The sequence below is a fragment of the Glycine max genome, chromosome 13 (assembly GCF_000004515.6).
Source record: "Glycine max cultivar Williams 82 chromosome 13, Glycine_max_v4.0, whole genome shotgun sequence".
Classification (NCBI taxonomy): domain Eukaryota; kingdom Viridiplantae; phylum Streptophyta; class Magnoliopsida; order Fabales; family Fabaceae; genus Glycine; species Glycine max.
Genome location: NC_038249.2, coordinates 33,059,446 through 33,077,893, shown reverse-complemented (window position 1 = coordinate 33,077,893; position 18,448 = coordinate 33,059,446). Strand labels below are relative to the sequence as shown.

The 18,448-nt window shown below is 29.7% G+C and overlaps 3 protein-coding genes across 3 annotated transcripts; 2 read left to right on the top strand and 1 right to left on the bottom strand.

Annotated features, from left to right (window-relative positions):
• The first annotated feature begins 1,089 nt into the window (after positions 1–1,089).
• Positions 1,090–5,887, top strand: LOC100794642 (protein NRT1/ PTR FAMILY 4.6). The gene is made up of 5 exons (XM_003541633.5): positions 1,090–1,266; positions 1,702–1,919; positions 3,237–3,680; positions 4,318–4,445; positions 4,793–5,887. Exons 1-5 carry the CDS (start codon positions 1,128–1,130, stop codon positions 5,652–5,654), a joined length of 1,791 nt encoding a protein of 596 aa, XP_003541681.1. The 5' UTR covers positions 1,090–1,127; the 3' UTR covers positions 5,655–5,887.
• Positions 5,888–6,847: 960 nt separating this feature from the next.
• On the top strand, positions 6,848–8,238 carry LOC100305847 (uncharacterized). Its single transcript, NM_001250650.2, has 4 exons — positions 6,848–7,158; positions 7,257–7,339; positions 7,451–7,565; positions 7,943–8,238. Exons 1-4 carry the CDS (start codon positions 6,876–6,878, stop codon positions 8,197–8,199), a joined length of 738 nt encoding a protein of 245 aa, NP_001237579.1. The 5' UTR covers positions 6,848–6,875; the 3' UTR covers positions 8,200–8,238.
• Positions 8,239–12,558: 4,320 nt separating this feature from the next.
• LOC100305621 (uncharacterized) lies at positions 12,559–13,381 on the bottom strand. The gene is made up of 2 exons (NM_001400826.1): positions 13,237–13,381; positions 12,559–12,846 (listed from the first exon to the last, which is right to left on the bottom strand). Exons 1-2 carry the CDS (start codon positions 13,295–13,297, stop codon positions 12,686–12,688), a joined length of 222 nt encoding a protein of 73 aa, NP_001387755.1. The 5' UTR covers positions 13,298–13,381; the 3' UTR covers positions 12,559–12,685.
• Positions 13,382–18,448: the final 5,067 nt, after the last annotated feature.

Here is an 18,448-nt window from a genome sequence, read left to right as displayed (position 1 = left end):
CTCCCTTGGACCTTCTGCATCCATCTCTCAGATTTACCTTGTGGAGGAATAAAAAAAAAATGAACACATAGGAAACGGAGTAACAATGAAGATGCTTATTTGATGTGTGGTTGGGTAATTACTGATTACTAGTTATATTATATATGTATGGACATATGCCAAAGAGGCTGTGGATTATTTCCACTACAAATTTTTAGAAACCATCTAAACGAGATAGACATAGCATTAAAACTATGTATTAGGATGTGCTAGTTATTTCTCAACTATAATACGATATTGGATATTTTTCGGAGATAACAACGTAGGACGACCCGCCATTATGATTCTTTGTTGACAGATACACTTGGGATTTTCCGCTTCTAAAATCGGCGAATGTTGTCCAAAGCATTTTGCTATCAACCAAAGGCATACATAGGATTCTTTCTGTCTATAAATCCCTTTATCAGCCATCCATTTTCATCACATTTTCTTAAAATATTTTTTTAAGAGTTATTTTCTTTTATAACATATTTCTCGGATATTCTCTTTAAACCTTTTCTGCCTTTTATCACACGTCTTATGTTATACTGTATTTCTCTTTTTCTACATATCTTCAAATTGTAAAAAATAAAAAAACATAATAGGATTACTAAAAGAATATAAAAATCATTTTTTATATCTCTTACTAATACTTTTCATTGTTAAATGAAATGTAACAATCAACAACACATTTAAAATCATATATCTTTATTATCTATTATCACTAATCATATCAATCACTTATTTTTTTTTTAACTAAAAATGATATAGACATCTAAAAAGTATCCAAAAATCTTTTTCTTTTCTTTATTTATCTAATAAGTGTATAGGTGTCAAGTAGCATATTTTCATTTAACTTTTATACATTGACAAAGTTTTTGTTTTGTTTTATTTGGAGTAATAAGTCTCGAATAGTAGAATTGAATGTATATATAGACAGAGTTGGTCTTCCCTACTGCCATTGTAATTTCGCCAGTTCTGCTCTTTCTTTTGAATCGGCTACTAAAAAGTGCTCTGCATATATAGCCATGGTATTTATTTTTTCTGTTTTTCATACACTTACTACTATCCATTCGGCTCTCTCGTTATATGTTTTTTCATTTTTGATCATGCAGGAGAAGTCTGAGGTTGTTGATGTGAAAGAGGAAGCAGAGATTGAGCTGGTTGATGAAAATAAAGTGGATTGGAAAGGAAGACAAGCTCTTAAATTCAAATATGGGGGGATGTCTGCTTCTGTGCTCATACTAGGTAAAGATCAACAATAATGACATTGACTAATTAATCCGGTACTGCTTAGATTATGAACATTTTTCCTTTTTATTGTCAAGAAGGGTCACTAACCAAAATAAAATTAAGGTGGTTTGTGTTATTTTACAACTCAAAAGCAACAAAAATGTTTTCTTCTACATTCTCTTGTATATTTCTTTCAGGAGTTAATAGTTTTGAAGTTGGGGGGTTATTTGTTTATTCATGGAAACTAATCCAGAGACACCATACCCTTGAATTGAAGATTCCTAGAAAAGGCATCAGCCTTTTGATGATGACTTCTAACATATATATACAGAAAGTATCATTTTTTTTTTTACTGTGTACTACTCGATTTTGTATTAAGATTCTCTTAGCAGATTTTTTGATGGTGAATGGTGCAGTGAGATGCATTTACTAATTTGAATTTGTATGCAGCTATGATTGGTTTTGAGAATTTGGGAACATTTTCACTAGCTGTGAACTCGGTGCCATACTTCAGTGGGATAATGCATTATAGTATACCAGATGCAGCTAACATGCTCACCAACTACATGGGAACCGGTTACATACTCGCCATTCCAGTGGCTGTTCTTGCTGACACATGGATTGGCAGATACAGATCTGTTTTAATTTCTGGGGTATTCGAGTTTTTGGTAAGCTCCAAACTTCAACTAATTCCCTCCTAATTATGTTCAACATCCAACTAGTCCTATTCACGACAACACTCAAATCAAAACCGACTGCATAGGTCCTCGTTTGTGATTTATGGATTTTTTTTTTTTAATAAAAAATCCAGCTTAAACTTTGATTTTAATTGGTTCAACTTTATTTTCTCTAAAATCATATCTAAGTGACCCATGTACATCCTATTGAATCAGGCATAAATAACATTTTTAATACTGAAATGAATCAAAATGGATGTAATTTAAGTAATTCATTTTTGAGTTATTTATATTCTATTAATGAGTTTTACAATATTACATTAATTATAATGGATGTAATTTAAGTAATTCATTGAGTTATTTATGTTCTATTAATGAGTTTTACAATACTACATTATAATTAAGCAACTTATACATACTTTGTTCTAATAATATAATTTTAAGTAATCCTTAAATAACATATCCTTGAATGATAATTTTTTTTAAACATAGACAATCGTTTGCTTACAGAAAAGAATATTGACAATTTTAATGGGATCATAACGCTCTCGGCTATAGATGTTTAAGTCGAGTCCATCGAGCAGATCACCCAAATATAATAGCCAATGAAAATTAGTTATGCATAAGGATTAATCTTTTATTACGTCATTTTAATAAAATAACTTTCAAATTATTTTAAGTTTTAGCTCAAGGATTAACCTAATCGTACTAGGACAAAAAAATAAATAAATATAAATACATTGTCATAGGCAAGAATAATTGTTTGTTTTTATTTTGACGAGTAATTAAAGAAAGAATCTAATTTAAATACACTAACTAACTGGGTAAATATTTTTTAATTATCATTTAATTTTAAATTATTATAAGATTATTAACTTTTAAAATAATAAACTTAAAAAACACATCTTCTTCCTTTCTTTTTCTCTTTTCCACCAAGTTAACTTTATATCTATCAGCATCATAAAATTGTTAACTTTTGAAATAATAATTTTAAAAATCATCTCTAAAATACTTTCTTATTACGTAATTAACACATAAAAATCTTATACCAACAATATATTATGTGTTTTAATCAGAATAATTATACTCATATTTTACAAAATGAATTAAAAATAATAGTGTGTTACACTAACATTCAATAAAAATTTACTTACTGATCACATCGTAATGATGAATAGAATGATGTGATATAACATCAAATCTTATCAAATGTTTATACAAAATTTTACATGGAATAATATTCAAAATGTATGTTTGGAAATTTTATTATGAAAATTTGAACAAACATAGTGGTTGATGATGTTGTAGGGACTTGCATTGCTTACAGCACAAGCACACTATCCCAGCCTCAAGCCACCCCTTTGCAACATTTATGATATAACTGCTCACTGTGAAACACCTAGTGGTGGCCAAGAAGCTCTTCTGTTCATTGGGCTATACCTGTTGGCTTTTGGCAGTGCAGGAGTGAAAGCTGCACTACCATCACATGGTGCAGATCAGTTTGATGAAAAGGACCCTCGAGAAGCGAGGCTAATGTCCACCTTCTTCAACACCCTCTTGTTGGCCATTTGCTTGGGTGGTGCATTCAGCTTAACGTTCATTGTGTGGATACAAATCAACAAGGGATGGGATTGGGGCTTTGGTATTGGCACCATTGCTATATTTTTAGGTATTGTTCTCTTTGCAGCTGGATTGCCACTATATAGATTTCGTGTTGGTCAAGGAACAAATGCTTTCATTGAGATCATTCAGGTATATGCCTTTATAAAACCCGTTGTTTATTCTGAATATAAAAAACATTCTTTTTGTGTATTCATTAGTGGAGACAATCTTATTCGAACTAAATAAGACTATTATATGCGAAAAACTCTCATTCTGAATATTCAACACAACTACGTATAAAAACAATAAGAAGCTCTTGGGCTTATACTCGATACTCGATAGGCTGTTTTTTTCATAAAATAAATTCTAGTGCTTATACAACCATTTCTTATCACCATGACAAGGCACTAAAAGCAAGCAAAAGTGTATGTAAACACAGAGGGATTGAGATTTATTGGTTCGAATCTTTTGGACCATATATCTCCCATGTTTGATTATGATACAACTCAGTCCACACTTTTCTATATATTGGGCCTACCCTTCACATCACATTTCAATATGGTGTTAGTGCCATTAAAATCTTTGAATAATACAGACTTATAATGGAAACAACTTCTAGATGGATTCAACATCTTTTTAATTTTTATAATCGGGAAGAACAACAGGACGTGTTTCAATTTGAATTTGAAATGAATTAAGTAAATTGAAGTTTAAAGTAGGAAGGTTTTGGAGGATCATATTGCTTTGGTCAAGCTGTTTGTTCTAGTCTTTGCTATGCATTTTCCAGGTCTACGTTGCTACAATCCGCAATAGAAATCTTCCTCTTCCTGAAGATCCAATAGAACTGTACGAGATTGAACAGGACAAGGAAGCTGCTGAGGAAATAGAGTTCCTACCTCATAGAGACACTTTAAGGTTTAATTCCACTCTTGTGTCTAAGTAACACACAGCGTGTTTATTAACCATTTGAATTGCACTCAATCTTGGATACTTGAAGTAAAAAATAATTGCTTTTGTGTTTCTTCAACGCGATTTTACACTGAATGTGGATCCCTAACATGTTACTAAACACCCACATAATTGTATGTCACTGGATCACAACTCATAAGTCCATAACTCAGTAGTAAAAGTGATACAAGGATAGTTTAAAAGGTCTTAGGTCGATCTTTTGTAAATATAAAATGTAACTCTGCTATCATTTTATGAAATATCATTGGAATTCCAATGTATTTAGTTCTAAACTGAAGTTCCCTTATTAACAGGTTCTTAGACAGAGCAGCCATCCAAATAAAACAAGGTGTGCAATCTGAGAAACCACCAAGCCCATGGAAACTCTGTAGGGTCACCCAAGTAGAAAATGCCAAAATTGTTCTTGGCATGACCCCAATATTCTGCTGCACAATTATAATGACCCTTTGCCTAGCTCAGCTGCAAACCTTTTCAATCCAACAAGGCTACACCATGGACACCACTTTCACCAAGCATTTTCACATCCCACCCGCATCCCTCCCAATCATCCCAATTTCTTTCCTAATCATTATTATGCCCATCTATGATTTCATTTTTGTGCCTGTTATGCGCAAAATCACCGGCATTCCAACCGGTGTCACACACTTGCAGCGCATAGGAGTTGGTCTAGTACTCTCTTGCATATCAATGGCTGTGGCTTCAATTATAGAGGTGAAAAGGAAAAGAGTGGCCAGAGACAACAACATGCTTGATGCGGTGCCAATACTTATGCCACCATTGCCCATAAGTACATTTTGGCTTTCTTTTCAGTACTTCATATTTGGCATAGCTGACATGTTTACCTATGTGGGGCTGCTTCAGTTTTTCTATTCAGAGGCACCAAAAGGGCTTAAGTCTACATCAACCTGCTTCCTTTGGAGCTCTATGGCACTTGGGTATTTTGCTAGTACCATAGTGGTAAAATGCGTGAATGGAGCCACCAAGCATATCACTAGTAGTGGTGGCTGGTTAGCAGGGAACAATATTAATAGAAACCATCTCAATTTGTTCTACTTGTTCCTTTCCATAGTGAGCTTGATCAACTTCTTTATCTATTTAATCGTTTCAATGAGGTACAAGTACAGATCTCAACCTGGTGGCAATTCGAAGAAGTGAATGTGGGGAAGAAAAAAGAGAGTCTAAAGAGACAAAATAGAGAACTGGTCGTTTCTTAATTTTCTTCATTTAATTTGGAGAACATAGTCTCAAAGAGACAAAGACATTCATAATCCATGTGTACTAAATTATCTTTCCCATGCCTTTAGGCATCATTGATTCCTATTTTGCTTTTTTTCTTTTTCTTTTCATGGCTCACCCTTCCTATTTTGCCTTTAGGCACCATAACAATTATAAATGATATGAATGAGAAACGCTTCTGTTTTTTGGTACACGAGACTAACTGCATTATTGTTCCCATATACCACACGGAAAAATTCATAATCATAAAAAAATCTTAGTATACCTTGCATCTTTTCATGAATTAAATTAATATACTACTACTTAATCCAAAATAATTAATATAGTTTAACAACACTCAAACAAGTATTTACTGCAAATTAAATGTTAATTAACCTTAAGACTCAATTTTTTTTCAAAAAAAATAATCAAAAAGACCCGTTTATATATCTTATAAAATATACATTAAGGTCATAAATAAAAGTCACTCTTTTATCTAACATTTCTGTGCTGTACAGAGGACTCTTTGACAAGCTCCAATGAAATAGAAGAACACTAATTAGAGGGGATTTCTTTTAAATAAGGCTGGTCTAGATTTTTTGTAATTTTTTTAACTAGTCTTATTATATGCATCATATATCATGTTATCAATTTGAAAAATCTCATCTAAGATATTTCTTCTCTTAATAAAAAAAGAAGGCTAATATTAATTATTCTTATAACAATCCTCATAATAACTTTTTATATAATAAGAAAAGAAGAAACAAAAATATGAGATAAAATAAATACTGTAATTTATAAGATAAAAAAAATGATATACAAGTGTATACGTTGTGAAATTATAAATTAATAAAAATAACATTATTTATAGGCACTCTCCTCCTTTAATCACCGAGGCACACAAAAGCTTAAACAGACCTCTGGAGGAAAATAGCAGATTGAATCTGTTGACTTCTACTGCATGTCTTAGTTGTTTATGATCGAACTACTTACACCTAGTCCTACCAAATGACAACACAGTCTCTCTACAATCAGCCACGTAAGCATCCATGCATGTCTACGTGGAACCAAAACCTCAACCCACGTTCTCCATCTTCGGCTTATATATATGACTCACACGCTTCAGAGAAGATAACTGAGTCAATCTTGCAACGATTAACAATGGCTTCAACCGACAAGTCACCGGACCCAACGCCGGCGAAGGGTCCGGATCCAACTCCGGGGAAGCCGATGAGTGTTGGTCAGCACGTGATCGACAAGAGTGCAATGATGGTGCAGTCGCTGGACCCCATTAAGCAGATGAGTCAGCACGTGTGCTCCTTCGCTATCTACAGCCATGACATGTCTCGCCAGATAGAGACACATCACTACTGCTCCAGACTCCACCAGAACTTCATACAATGTGCTGTCTATGATTCCGATGAATCCAAAGCTCGTCTCCTCGGTCTTCTTTTTTTCTCTCTTTCTGTTTCAATTGCTTTCACTAGTCTCAATTGTTTTGCTTCTAAATATTATTTTAGTTGTGTTGTGGGTGTGTGATAGGGGTGGAGTACATCGTTCCTGCTGATGTCTTTGAAGCCTTTCCTCCGGAGGAGCAGAAACTTTGGCATTCTCATGCTTATGAGGTTTCGTATATATTATTATTATTCTGTGATGATCTATGCCATGCTTGTGTTTTTAATTCTTTGTGAAGTTATTAAAGAAAAATGTGTTGAAGGATGATTTGGATGCTGCAGATTAAATCAGGCCTGTTGGTGAATCCTAGAGTTCCTGAGGTTGTTGCCATGCCAGAGCTCGAAAACCTTGCCCAAACTTACGGCAAATTCTGGTGTACATGGCAGGTTGACAGAGGTATCTTGAACTGTGTCTCACTCTCACTCGTTTAATTAAAATTTATTGGAGCTAAACCCGTGTAGCAAAAGATTTATCCAACATTTGTTATATATATATATATATATATATATATATATATATATATATATATATACATCCAGAGGACATATGAGACTAAGAGGAATGTATCTCTTGCATGAGAGTGAGTGAAATAATGATAATTAAATCTGGACCGAATAATTATACATTAAGGATTCAGATTTAATTTTTTTTTAAAAAATGTTTCCTCATATATATATATGTTTATCGTACAACTGTATTAAATTTATTTACTTGAAATTCAGAATTACATGTGTTCTCAAGAGGGAAAGTATTTGTGAAAAATGGAAATGCAGGGGATAGGCTTCCTATGGGTGCACCTGCCCTGATGATGTCTCCACAAGCAGCGAGTCCTGGTTTGGTGAGGGCAGAACTGGTGCTTGAGAGGGATGCCAAGTACAATTTTTCCTCAAAGAGCCTGAAAAGCTCAAGATTGGAGATTCCTGAGCCAGAGATGATCAACCCCTTGGCTGATTATTGGAAGCAACATGGCAAAGGATTTGTCATTGACATCGAGGAGACTGAGATGAAGTTGAGGCCACCTTTTCCTTGAATATATATAACTCTTTGTCTGATTTTGAGTGAATAAATCAGAATTATATATAAATATGTATGCAATTAAGTGGATAAGTTAAATAAATTAAATATATGAAATGTTTGGCCGTGTGCCTTTACATAAAAATGTTAATGGCTTATATTTAAGTGTTTTTAATTAATGATAATGTTTTTCAACTGTACTTAAGATTTGCGACTATGTATTAATTAAAATCAATACAATACTCCAATGGTTTTTCATTTACTCCAAACACATTAGACCATTTCAATGAGGATGTTTTCATGAGAGTGTTTACATGGGTTGCTTGTTTAATGTTAGTTATGGCATTTTAATGTTAGAAAGCGTGTAAAGAAATACCCTACAAACACTTCATGACTTTGACTTATTTTACACCACTTTCAAAATGGGGCAATATTATAGACGGCGAGATAAATCCTTCATTGACAGACTTGAAACATCTGAGTCACTTGGACCTACGTTTCAATAACTTTGAAGGAATCCCCATTCCAAAATTCACAGGTTCTCTCCATATGTTACATTACCTTGACCTATCCAATGCAAATTTTTCTGGAATGATCCATGATGAAATTGGGAATTTGTCAAATTTGCATTATCCTGATATCTCTGGCGTACTTACATCACTTTGGGTGAGATTTTTGCAATCTTCGTACTCTCCCTCCATCTATTCCATTTGAATATATCACATCACTGGGAATCCCATTAATTCCTCAATACCTTCATGGCTGTTCAATTTAAGTAACCTCACACATCTTTATGTCTCTGAGAGGTCCCCTTCCTGTACTTCGGAGAGGGAATCTCTGCAAGCTTCAGAATCTGTAACTCAAATTGTTGGAGAAATTGTCATGCTGTAGCAACCAAAGTCTGCAGTTTTTAGATTTGAGATAAAATCAATTGGCCCTACGTTTCCTAGCTGGCTCAGAAACCAAACTCTCTTGGGTGTTGTAATGTTAGAAAATGCTGGAATTTCCGGGGAGATGCCCAGTGGGCTTTACAACTTGTTCTTTCTCACAACAAAATAAGTGGATACCTTCCAAAAAATTAAACTTCTCTTCCTCAAATTCAACCAGTTGAAGGGCACAATCCCTCTTTAATTTTTACCCGACCTTGAGTACCTCTCTTGTTCGATCGATTGAGCTCATATCCTAGTAACAATTTATATTAGAAAAAAAGTCGGTGTGAGTGCTTAAATGGACGATTCATTTTGTTTCTCTCTCTCTCTCTCTTTATTTCTCACATTTTTTTTTTCTTATGCACATGTTAAACTAATTAATGTCTGGTTATGCGCCTTTCTTTTCGGAGGACATATGCGCACTGTACGTATAGTTATTTTGAAAATTTACCAGAAAAGTTATTTTTGAAAAGGAATGATTCTGAATCCTTCTAGTATGTTTGGGTTATGATCTGATAAAAAAAATAATTGAATTTTTTTTTATTAAAGGTTATCAACTAGATTTCTTCCCAAAATTCCAAAAACAATAATCCAAAAAAATAATTAATATATTTTGTGTCTATAACATGGTCATCCAAAAATCATTCTATTAATTCTCTTGGTTATTGTTCATATTTGCATTTTTCTTCTTCTTTTTTGTATACAAATGAACAAATATGATTGAAACATGACAGTAGAAAAACTATATATGAGATAGCGTGAGAAAGTTCAACATGCAAAATTGTTATTATTTTGCATTATACTTTATTTAACATGATTTCCATTTCCACTCTAAAAATCAATATTACAAATATTATTTTAACATATTCAGTAGTTGTCTTGTTCTCGATTTCTAATAATTTATCCACCGTTCGTTCCAAAATATAATTCGTTGTTGCGAAAAACAATTAATTTGTTAAATTTCATAAAAAATATTAGTGATTTTTTTAATATAACATTTTATTTCTAATTAAATAATGTTGTTACTCATTTACTCCGTTACACGGAATTTTCATTAATAATAATGAATTTTTTTACAAACTTGATAACTAAGATCTTTCTATTTTACTTAACTTTATTGTATTCAATGCTACTTGTGGAAAAACAAATAATTTGTGGAATTAATCAATGATATAAATACATGACTAAATACTAGTGACTTAGGAAAAAAAGTTAATTATAATTAAAAAGTTTGTTGTATTAATGCATGAAATATTGATTGAGGATAATTTTGAAAAAAAAATATTTAATGTAATATTGATTTTGTAAAATGACTTATATTTTGAAACATTTTTTTCCCACTAAAATTACTTATATTTTGAAATGGAGGGAGTACTCCTAGAAAAAAAATCCATTGGATGCTCCTTTCAAATAAAAAAAGAAAAGTGGATGGGTGAATTAAGTAGAATATTTAAATATATTTAATATATATTTTTTTCATTTCATGCTATGTTATAACATTATTCTAATATTATTGTTTAACTTGTTTATTTTTATACGTTACTAGGAAATTTATACTCCAAATTGAAAGAAATAAATCAAGGGTTGGCAAAATGGAATTGCAAATACCAAATACTTTGAATCAGCCTAGTTGATCGAAAGCTTGTGAACCATGGTCTATGAAAAATAAGCAGCTCTACAAATCAAAGAAATAAAGCAATTATTCCAACAAATTTTTATTATAGGTAAGAAGAAACAACATCACATAGTTAAATCTTATTAGTTAGTACGCACCCACGATTAGGCACAGCATCAGAAACGTTTTGACAATAACAACAACCGCCAAAATTGTTCTTTTTACATCGAGGCTTCCTACAACAAGCAGGAGCATTCCAGGAACAGTAATGAACGCAATCGCTTTCAACATTGCAATCTGGGGGTGGCTTTAGCGTTGGATCACTTGGATATATAACATTTCTCTTCTCGATTCTCTTCCATGACCAACAAGAATCACAAGCAAGAAAGCTAGAATGAAGGAACCACGCTTCTCCATAGTCTTAATTGTTTTATGAAAATTTATGTGTCTGGCCTTGTTCGATTGAGCTCGCATGCTAACACTTTATAGCTAGCTAGCGTGTTGTACACTCAAAATTGGACTTAAATAGTCTTTATTAACTATTTATTGTGAAATTTATTGAGTGTGTGTAAATTAAATAGCATTCATTCGAGTATGTTGTGAAATTTAATTATGAAGGGCGTACATTAATTATCCTCTATTGAAGAGTGTATAAATGATACTCTAGACTTAAATATAAATAAATTTAACTACAAGATACATAGATTAAGGAATTCATTTAATAATATTTATTTTAATTTTTTTCTTTCTAAAATAGCCTTCATAGTAGACCTGTAGAGTATGACTAAATAATTCACGGGAAATAAAATAATATTAAATGAAAGACTTAATAGGAATGCTGTCATTAAATGAAATAAAATTTAGTTAGCATTTGCTTATATTTAGGTTCAAAAATATTTTTTTTTTACTTATATTTAGGTTTGGAAAAAGTATTTCGAAAAACATTTCTTCTATTATTTTCTTAACCTAAGGATGTGGATTAGTATTTGTCTAAGTTTAAATACCCTCATTAAAAGTTAATAGATATTATGTATCTATAATGTGATATCCAAAAATCATTCTAATTCTTTTGATTGTGTTTGATGAAAATTTTAAAAAATTCAATGAATTCAAAGTATTTGAAATTTGAATTGCTTTTTGATTTTTTTTTTCATTTTTTAAACATTTTTAATAAATCAATATAAATTTCTTAATTTCAAATTTTTAGTTTGAATATAACAGTTTAATTTCCAATATATGACAATTTTATTTTTAAATATATTTTTAACTTTAATATTAAACTTTAACAAAAATAAACACTATACCATCTTTTTACGTAATCATATAAAAGTATTTAATTCAATTTGAAAATATTCTTAATTAATGATTATTATTAATTTCTTATAAAAAAAATTTAAAAAACTACTAGTTATAGTTAATAGATAATAATAAATTAAATATTTTTATTCACTTCTTAGTCTCTTATGATTCTTTCTTTTAATAATATAGAAAAATAGGTTTTTAATTCATATTCTGAAAATGGGTCTCTTATATTAATCAGTTTATTTTTTTAATTTCTTTTTCAACAACACATATATTATATTATATTATATTATTTATTATTCATTGATTAAGCTGTAGCCATTATCAACATGCTCAGTGGTTCAATAAATATTTAACTCTATATTAAAATTGAAAAATGATATTTAATGCGATAAAATAATTAAATTTTATGATATACATGCTTATGGTTCATATTTGCATTTTTCTTCTTCTTCTTTTTTGTATATACGAATGAACAAATATGATTGGAACATGACAGTAGAAAAACCATATATGAGATAGCGTGAGAAAGTTCAACCTGCAAAATTTTTATTATTTTATATATTATTTTGCATTACACTTTATTTAACATTATTTCCATTTTATCCCAAACCACTCTAAAAAAACAAAGCCATTGACTACTACAATTTGTTCTGTCATATATGGCTATATATATGTACTTTTGCAGAACCGCAATTGCAAAGGCAATATCCACCAAGACACAACACAGGACAATGTGGGCGATGAGCACAAGATGGAACACAATCTTTGTTGGTTTTGCATTGATCGCCTCTTGCACTAGCTTGTTGAGTTAAACCTAAAAGTAAAATAATAAAAAAGACCCCAAAACAAAAAGAACCAGTAATTAAGTGAAATGCTGTTTCCAAAATAAATCAATATATATATATATATGTGTGTGTGTATGTATAATAATTAAACATAAAGTTTTACCAACATTTCAAGCAATACATATATTTAGCAGTCAGTCATGTATTTGTCGCCCAAACCTTTTGAAGCACATGACTATGCATATGAATTGTGGAACAGAATATGTTTGATTTTAGGGAAAATAAGCAGACAAATTAAAATATAATACTTTTTTTATTAACCACCTATATATATTGGTTTCTTAAATTTTGAAAATATGCATTTTTAACCAAGGCACACAAAAAAAATGAAAGGATGGGATTTATGGGCAAAAATATACCAGATGCAACCATAAATAGGAACATAAAGAGTGCTAATTGATGAAGTGAAGCATTTGCCATTCTTTCTCGAGGTTTTTGTTGCAAGTATCTGATAGAGACGTAAATTTGTTCTGGAGTTTTCTTCGGTGCCAATTTGACTGGGATACGAACACCATGCTATGCAACAAATTTATAGTACTTGCAATTACTATTACTAAAAGAGTTCAACCTGTCCAGGGACGGATTCTACGCTACACAAGTTGTGTTGATCTTGCACCATGCACAAGTAACAAGGTCTGTTAGATGTGGATCCGTTAAATTTGTGTGGCTGAGATGAAGGCAAGTATACATTTTCTATAGCACACCTGATTTGGGGTTTCATAAATTAAAAAAGAAAAATTCATGTGCTCTTGAGCTCTTCTCATTACTGCAATACTGTTCTCCTTGCACTTGGACCCGCACCAAATGTATATTAATTATTGAGCTTGTTTTTTTACTAGCTTAGTTATATTTTAAGAATACTATTTCAGAATATTATTTAAATATTTTTAATTATTGAATAATCTTATAGTTATATTTTTATAAGAACTAAATTCAAACTTTAATAATTTCATAGGAAAAATATATATATTTTAGCCTTTTTTTAAAAAAATTATCATTATAATTAATGTTCTTCTCTCTCACCTAAATGTTTGTGGATACAATGTATTTTAAAAAAAAAATTGAATATTTTAGTCTAAAATAATTAATGTATTAGACGATATGAATTGAATCTTATATAAAAGAATATTCAACTTTAAAAAGATGGGTCTTAGTCTAATAAATATGAACAGTAGAAATAAATATTTTTGAACATCGGTTATTATTTAATTTTAACTCAATTTTGACAGCAAAAATTTATGTACGATTAACTTGTCAAATATTCTGTAGTTGAGAAACTATTTTTAATCTCTATCCGAACTTTAATATAAAATTAATTTAAATAATAATTAAAATTCTAATAAATACGATTCGTAACAAGCTTTATTTTACAAAATATATTTTTTATATGTGGTCTTAAAAGATTTATTAAAGTGAGTTTTATGAGAAAAAAACAAAAATTCAATTGAGTTTCAAGATTGGATAAGGATGAATAAGGTAAATAATAAATGCATCATCTCATATTTATCTAAGATAATGATGTTAAAGTGTAAGTAATTTTTTTTTTTTGCTACGTAATAAAGAAAAGATAAACTACTATAGTCAAATAATAAAAAAATTAAAATATAAATAATATGTATAAATACATATATAAACTATTTAATTTTTTTTTTTATGAACTGCCAAGGTTTTTTATTTATTTATTGCAAATTAAAGAATTATTTTTCTATTTGAAGGTAGTCATGAATTAACACAAGAAGAAGATATAAGGCAAAATAGATCTACAATAGCCTGACTTTACGAAACCGAATCAAGCTGCACACGAATAGAGCTCCAGTCTAAGATAAATGCAGGCCAAATGTGGAAACTACTTCACCATCTTGCAAAACACAAAAAAATAAAATAAATGAACGTGATGATGTCAAAACGAAAGACTGGTGGAGGCTTTTCTAATATATTAAAATTCTAGGAAAAAAGAGTGAGTTTATTTTTTAATATGAAAAAACTTAATTATAATCAGATGTGCTATGGACTATGTTTCCAAATATGACAGCCCAGATCTAATGGTCCTTGTTACTTGTGTATCGTCCAAGACCCATAGAATAGTCACTGTCGGGTATCAAATTCAGGGCCATTGTGCATTTGAGTTGTACTAATAAAATTATATATAGTCCCTCTTTTTTAATTGACTGATGTTTTAGGATTTAAAAAATATATATTGACCAATATTTTTAGTTTTCAATGAGTTATTAAAGATTTATTTTAATTTTATTCTCTAATAAATACTCTTGAAAGATATGATAATATATTTATTGAAATAAAAAATATTAAGAATATTTTAATAAAATTGTTCTTTGATAAATATTACTATCTCCAGACCCTAATATAAGCAAAACAAAATTTATGTGTAATGAATTAAAATATAAATAAATTTTAATTAATTCTTTTATTTAATGATATTTTTTAAAATATCTTTTATTTAATTATAATTGTTGCGGGTGCGGTACATTTTCAGATCTGGAAATTTGAATAGCATGGAGTTTTCTTTTCTTTGTTCTGTTTTTGTATTCTTTTATTAATTTATTGGATTATGGTTAGTTTATTTTGCTGATTAGTGTTATGGAATTGCTTGATTTTTGTAGTTGTTATTTCTAGAATCTCAGTTGCTCTTCCCTCAATTTAGAATGAATTGAAGAGATCATCACCAGCAAAAATGAAATTAGAAAGAAAGAAAAAAGAGAAAAAAAATTATTATAAAAAAATCAAAATGAATTAAAAATAATATTGGTTAAACAAGTCTCCCATTGTAATGAAAAATCTGATACCTGATAAACTTGTCATCCTTTTCAAATGAATTAAAAAAAAATCATTGAAGAAACTGTTGTTTTGATTTTTTTATTCGGTAAGTATTCTTGTTATTGTAGGTAAGTATTCTTTTATATTTAATAAAAATTATTGTTATATTATTTTTTATTATTTATTGTGGGTTATAAGTTGTAGTAACAATTATCAACAAGCTCAATGGTTCATTAAATGTTTAACTCTATTTACATTAAAAAAATGTATTTAATACGATAAAATAATTAAATATTATGTTAAAGTACATGCTTACTATTCGTATATGCATTTTCTTCTTCTTTTTTTTTTTACAAGCAATTGAGAAAATATGATTGAAACATGACAGCAGAAGAACTATATGATGACAGCAAGAGAAAATTCAACATACAAAATTGTTATTATTTTAGAAATAATTTTGCATTATACTTCATTTAACCCAAACCCAGTCTAAAATACAAGCCATTGACTACAAGAATTAGTTCTGTTGTATATGCACTTCTGTAGGAAGGCAATTGCAAAGGCAATATCCACCAAGACACAACGTAGGGCAATCTGGGCGATGTGAACAATATGGATAACAATCTTTGTCGGCTTTGCATTGATCACCTTTTGCAAAAGTTTGTTGCGTTAAACCTGAAAGTAAAACCCAAAAAGAATCATCAAGTGAAATGTTCTTTTAAAAAATAAATCAAGATTTACATAATCTTCAAACATAAAGTTTTACCACCATTAATTCCAAGCCATACTTATTTAGTAGTCAGTTATATATTTGTCGCCCAAATCTTTTGAAGTAATTAGCTATTTATAAGGTTTTTTTATCTATAAATATTAATTATTAATTTATTAGTTTTTATTAGTCGGAGGAAAGTTTTATAAGAATTGTTGAACGAAATATGTTTGCTTTTAGCAAAAATAAGCATACAAAAAATATATAATAACATTTTTATTTTTTAAAAGATCTGCATTAATTGGTATTTTACATTTTGAAAATAACCTGTGCATTTCTAACCAAGGCACACAAAAAAAAAATTAAAAAATGGGAAAGTACCAGATGCAACCAGAAATAGGAACATAAAGAGTGCTAATTGATGATGAAGTGAAGCATTCGCCATTCTTTCTCGAGGTTTTTGCTGCAAGTATCTGATAGGGACTTTTGTTCTCGAGTTTTCTTCGTCGTCAATTTGACTGGGATACCAAGACCATATGCAACAAATTTATACTTGCAAACTTGCAGTTATTAAAGAATGGTTGAATATTTTGAATTGAATAATAAATATAACAATTGATGCCTATTTTTTGCTTTTTGACTCTTGAGTCAAGAAATTAAATGAGTTCAAACTGTCCATGTCTCAAATTCAGGGTCATTAAGTACTTGAGTTGAAATAATAAAATTATAATAAATTTTATGTAAAATAAATCGAGGAAAAATCAATTTACATTATTTCTTCCTCCGTTGTGTTATATTATCATATCTTTGATACATTTTTTTTACTTAAAATATATTTTAATTTTTTTGTAAAAAGACTATTTTAAAGTTAAAATTTAAATTAAAATAAAAAATAAAAAGTCTCACCTTATTTTTAATTTATTTCTTATTTTCAAAGATTTAATTTATACAGCAACAAAGAAAACAAAAAACATTGTTTTCAGTATTTCCTGTACAAATATTTGAAAACAGGAAACAAATTAAAACAAGGCAAAAAATTGTAATTAAAAAATAAAAACAGAAAATGAAAATAAAAAACAAAAGTGCAAGTAAATATGCCTCAAATGTTTTGTTTTATTTTCGTACAACTATTAAGTAAAGATGAGAAAAGAGGAGATTATTAGAATTTTTTTTTATTCATATAGGAATTCAACTCAAACATTAAGAGTTTACAATAATTTAAACACATTGCTTAATCAACTTAGTTATATCCTTTGATAAAAGTTAAGCTCCTTATTTTTAAAAAGTTTTTCTTCAAGTGTTATTTTAAAAAGATTTAAAATATATTCATTTAAAAAGATCAGAGATACTATTTTCTTACAAACTCTCTTTCAAATCTTTTTACTAATAGTAATTGAAGGATTTAAAATTATTCTTTTTTATTTTGTCCATTTTTTTTACCTTCTCTAATTAATGCAACTTAACGGACACTAACTATTTTATTCTTAAAGTAAGGATCATTAAGTGCCCCTATTGAATGAATAGAACAGTTTCAGTTTGCGTCTTTTGACTTTTTAGAAATGTAACTTATCCCCCCAAATTAAGGGTCATTGAATATTTCAATTTAATGAACAGAAAATTATTACTAGTATTTTTATAAAAGTAATGAACAGAAAATTATGAAAGCTCAAATTGTTAGGATCAGCCAATACCAGCAGGACATAAGAAATTATCATGTCAAATACAGCTCCAGCGGAGGCATAGTGAAAGCACTAGTGCTTACGATCTTCACTTATCAGGCTTAAGTGGCGTGAGGTTCAGCAAGAAATCTGAGACATATTATAAAAGAGGTAAAAGTATGGCATGTGTTGTGAGCTAATTAGAATTCTGAACAAAGAATTCAGAAATATGGTAATTAATTATGTTCTGCTCAGTGCTCAAGATGTAAATTAAGCTCCTATTGTCCAGAGTAGAGTGACTAGATGTTCGAAATCTTAATCAGTTTTTATTTTTTAAATTGTCAGAGCTTAAATTTGAGTAATTTTTTTAATGATTCTGTAATCCGGAAATTGCTTTTCGGATATAAATTATATTTAGGATAAAAAATG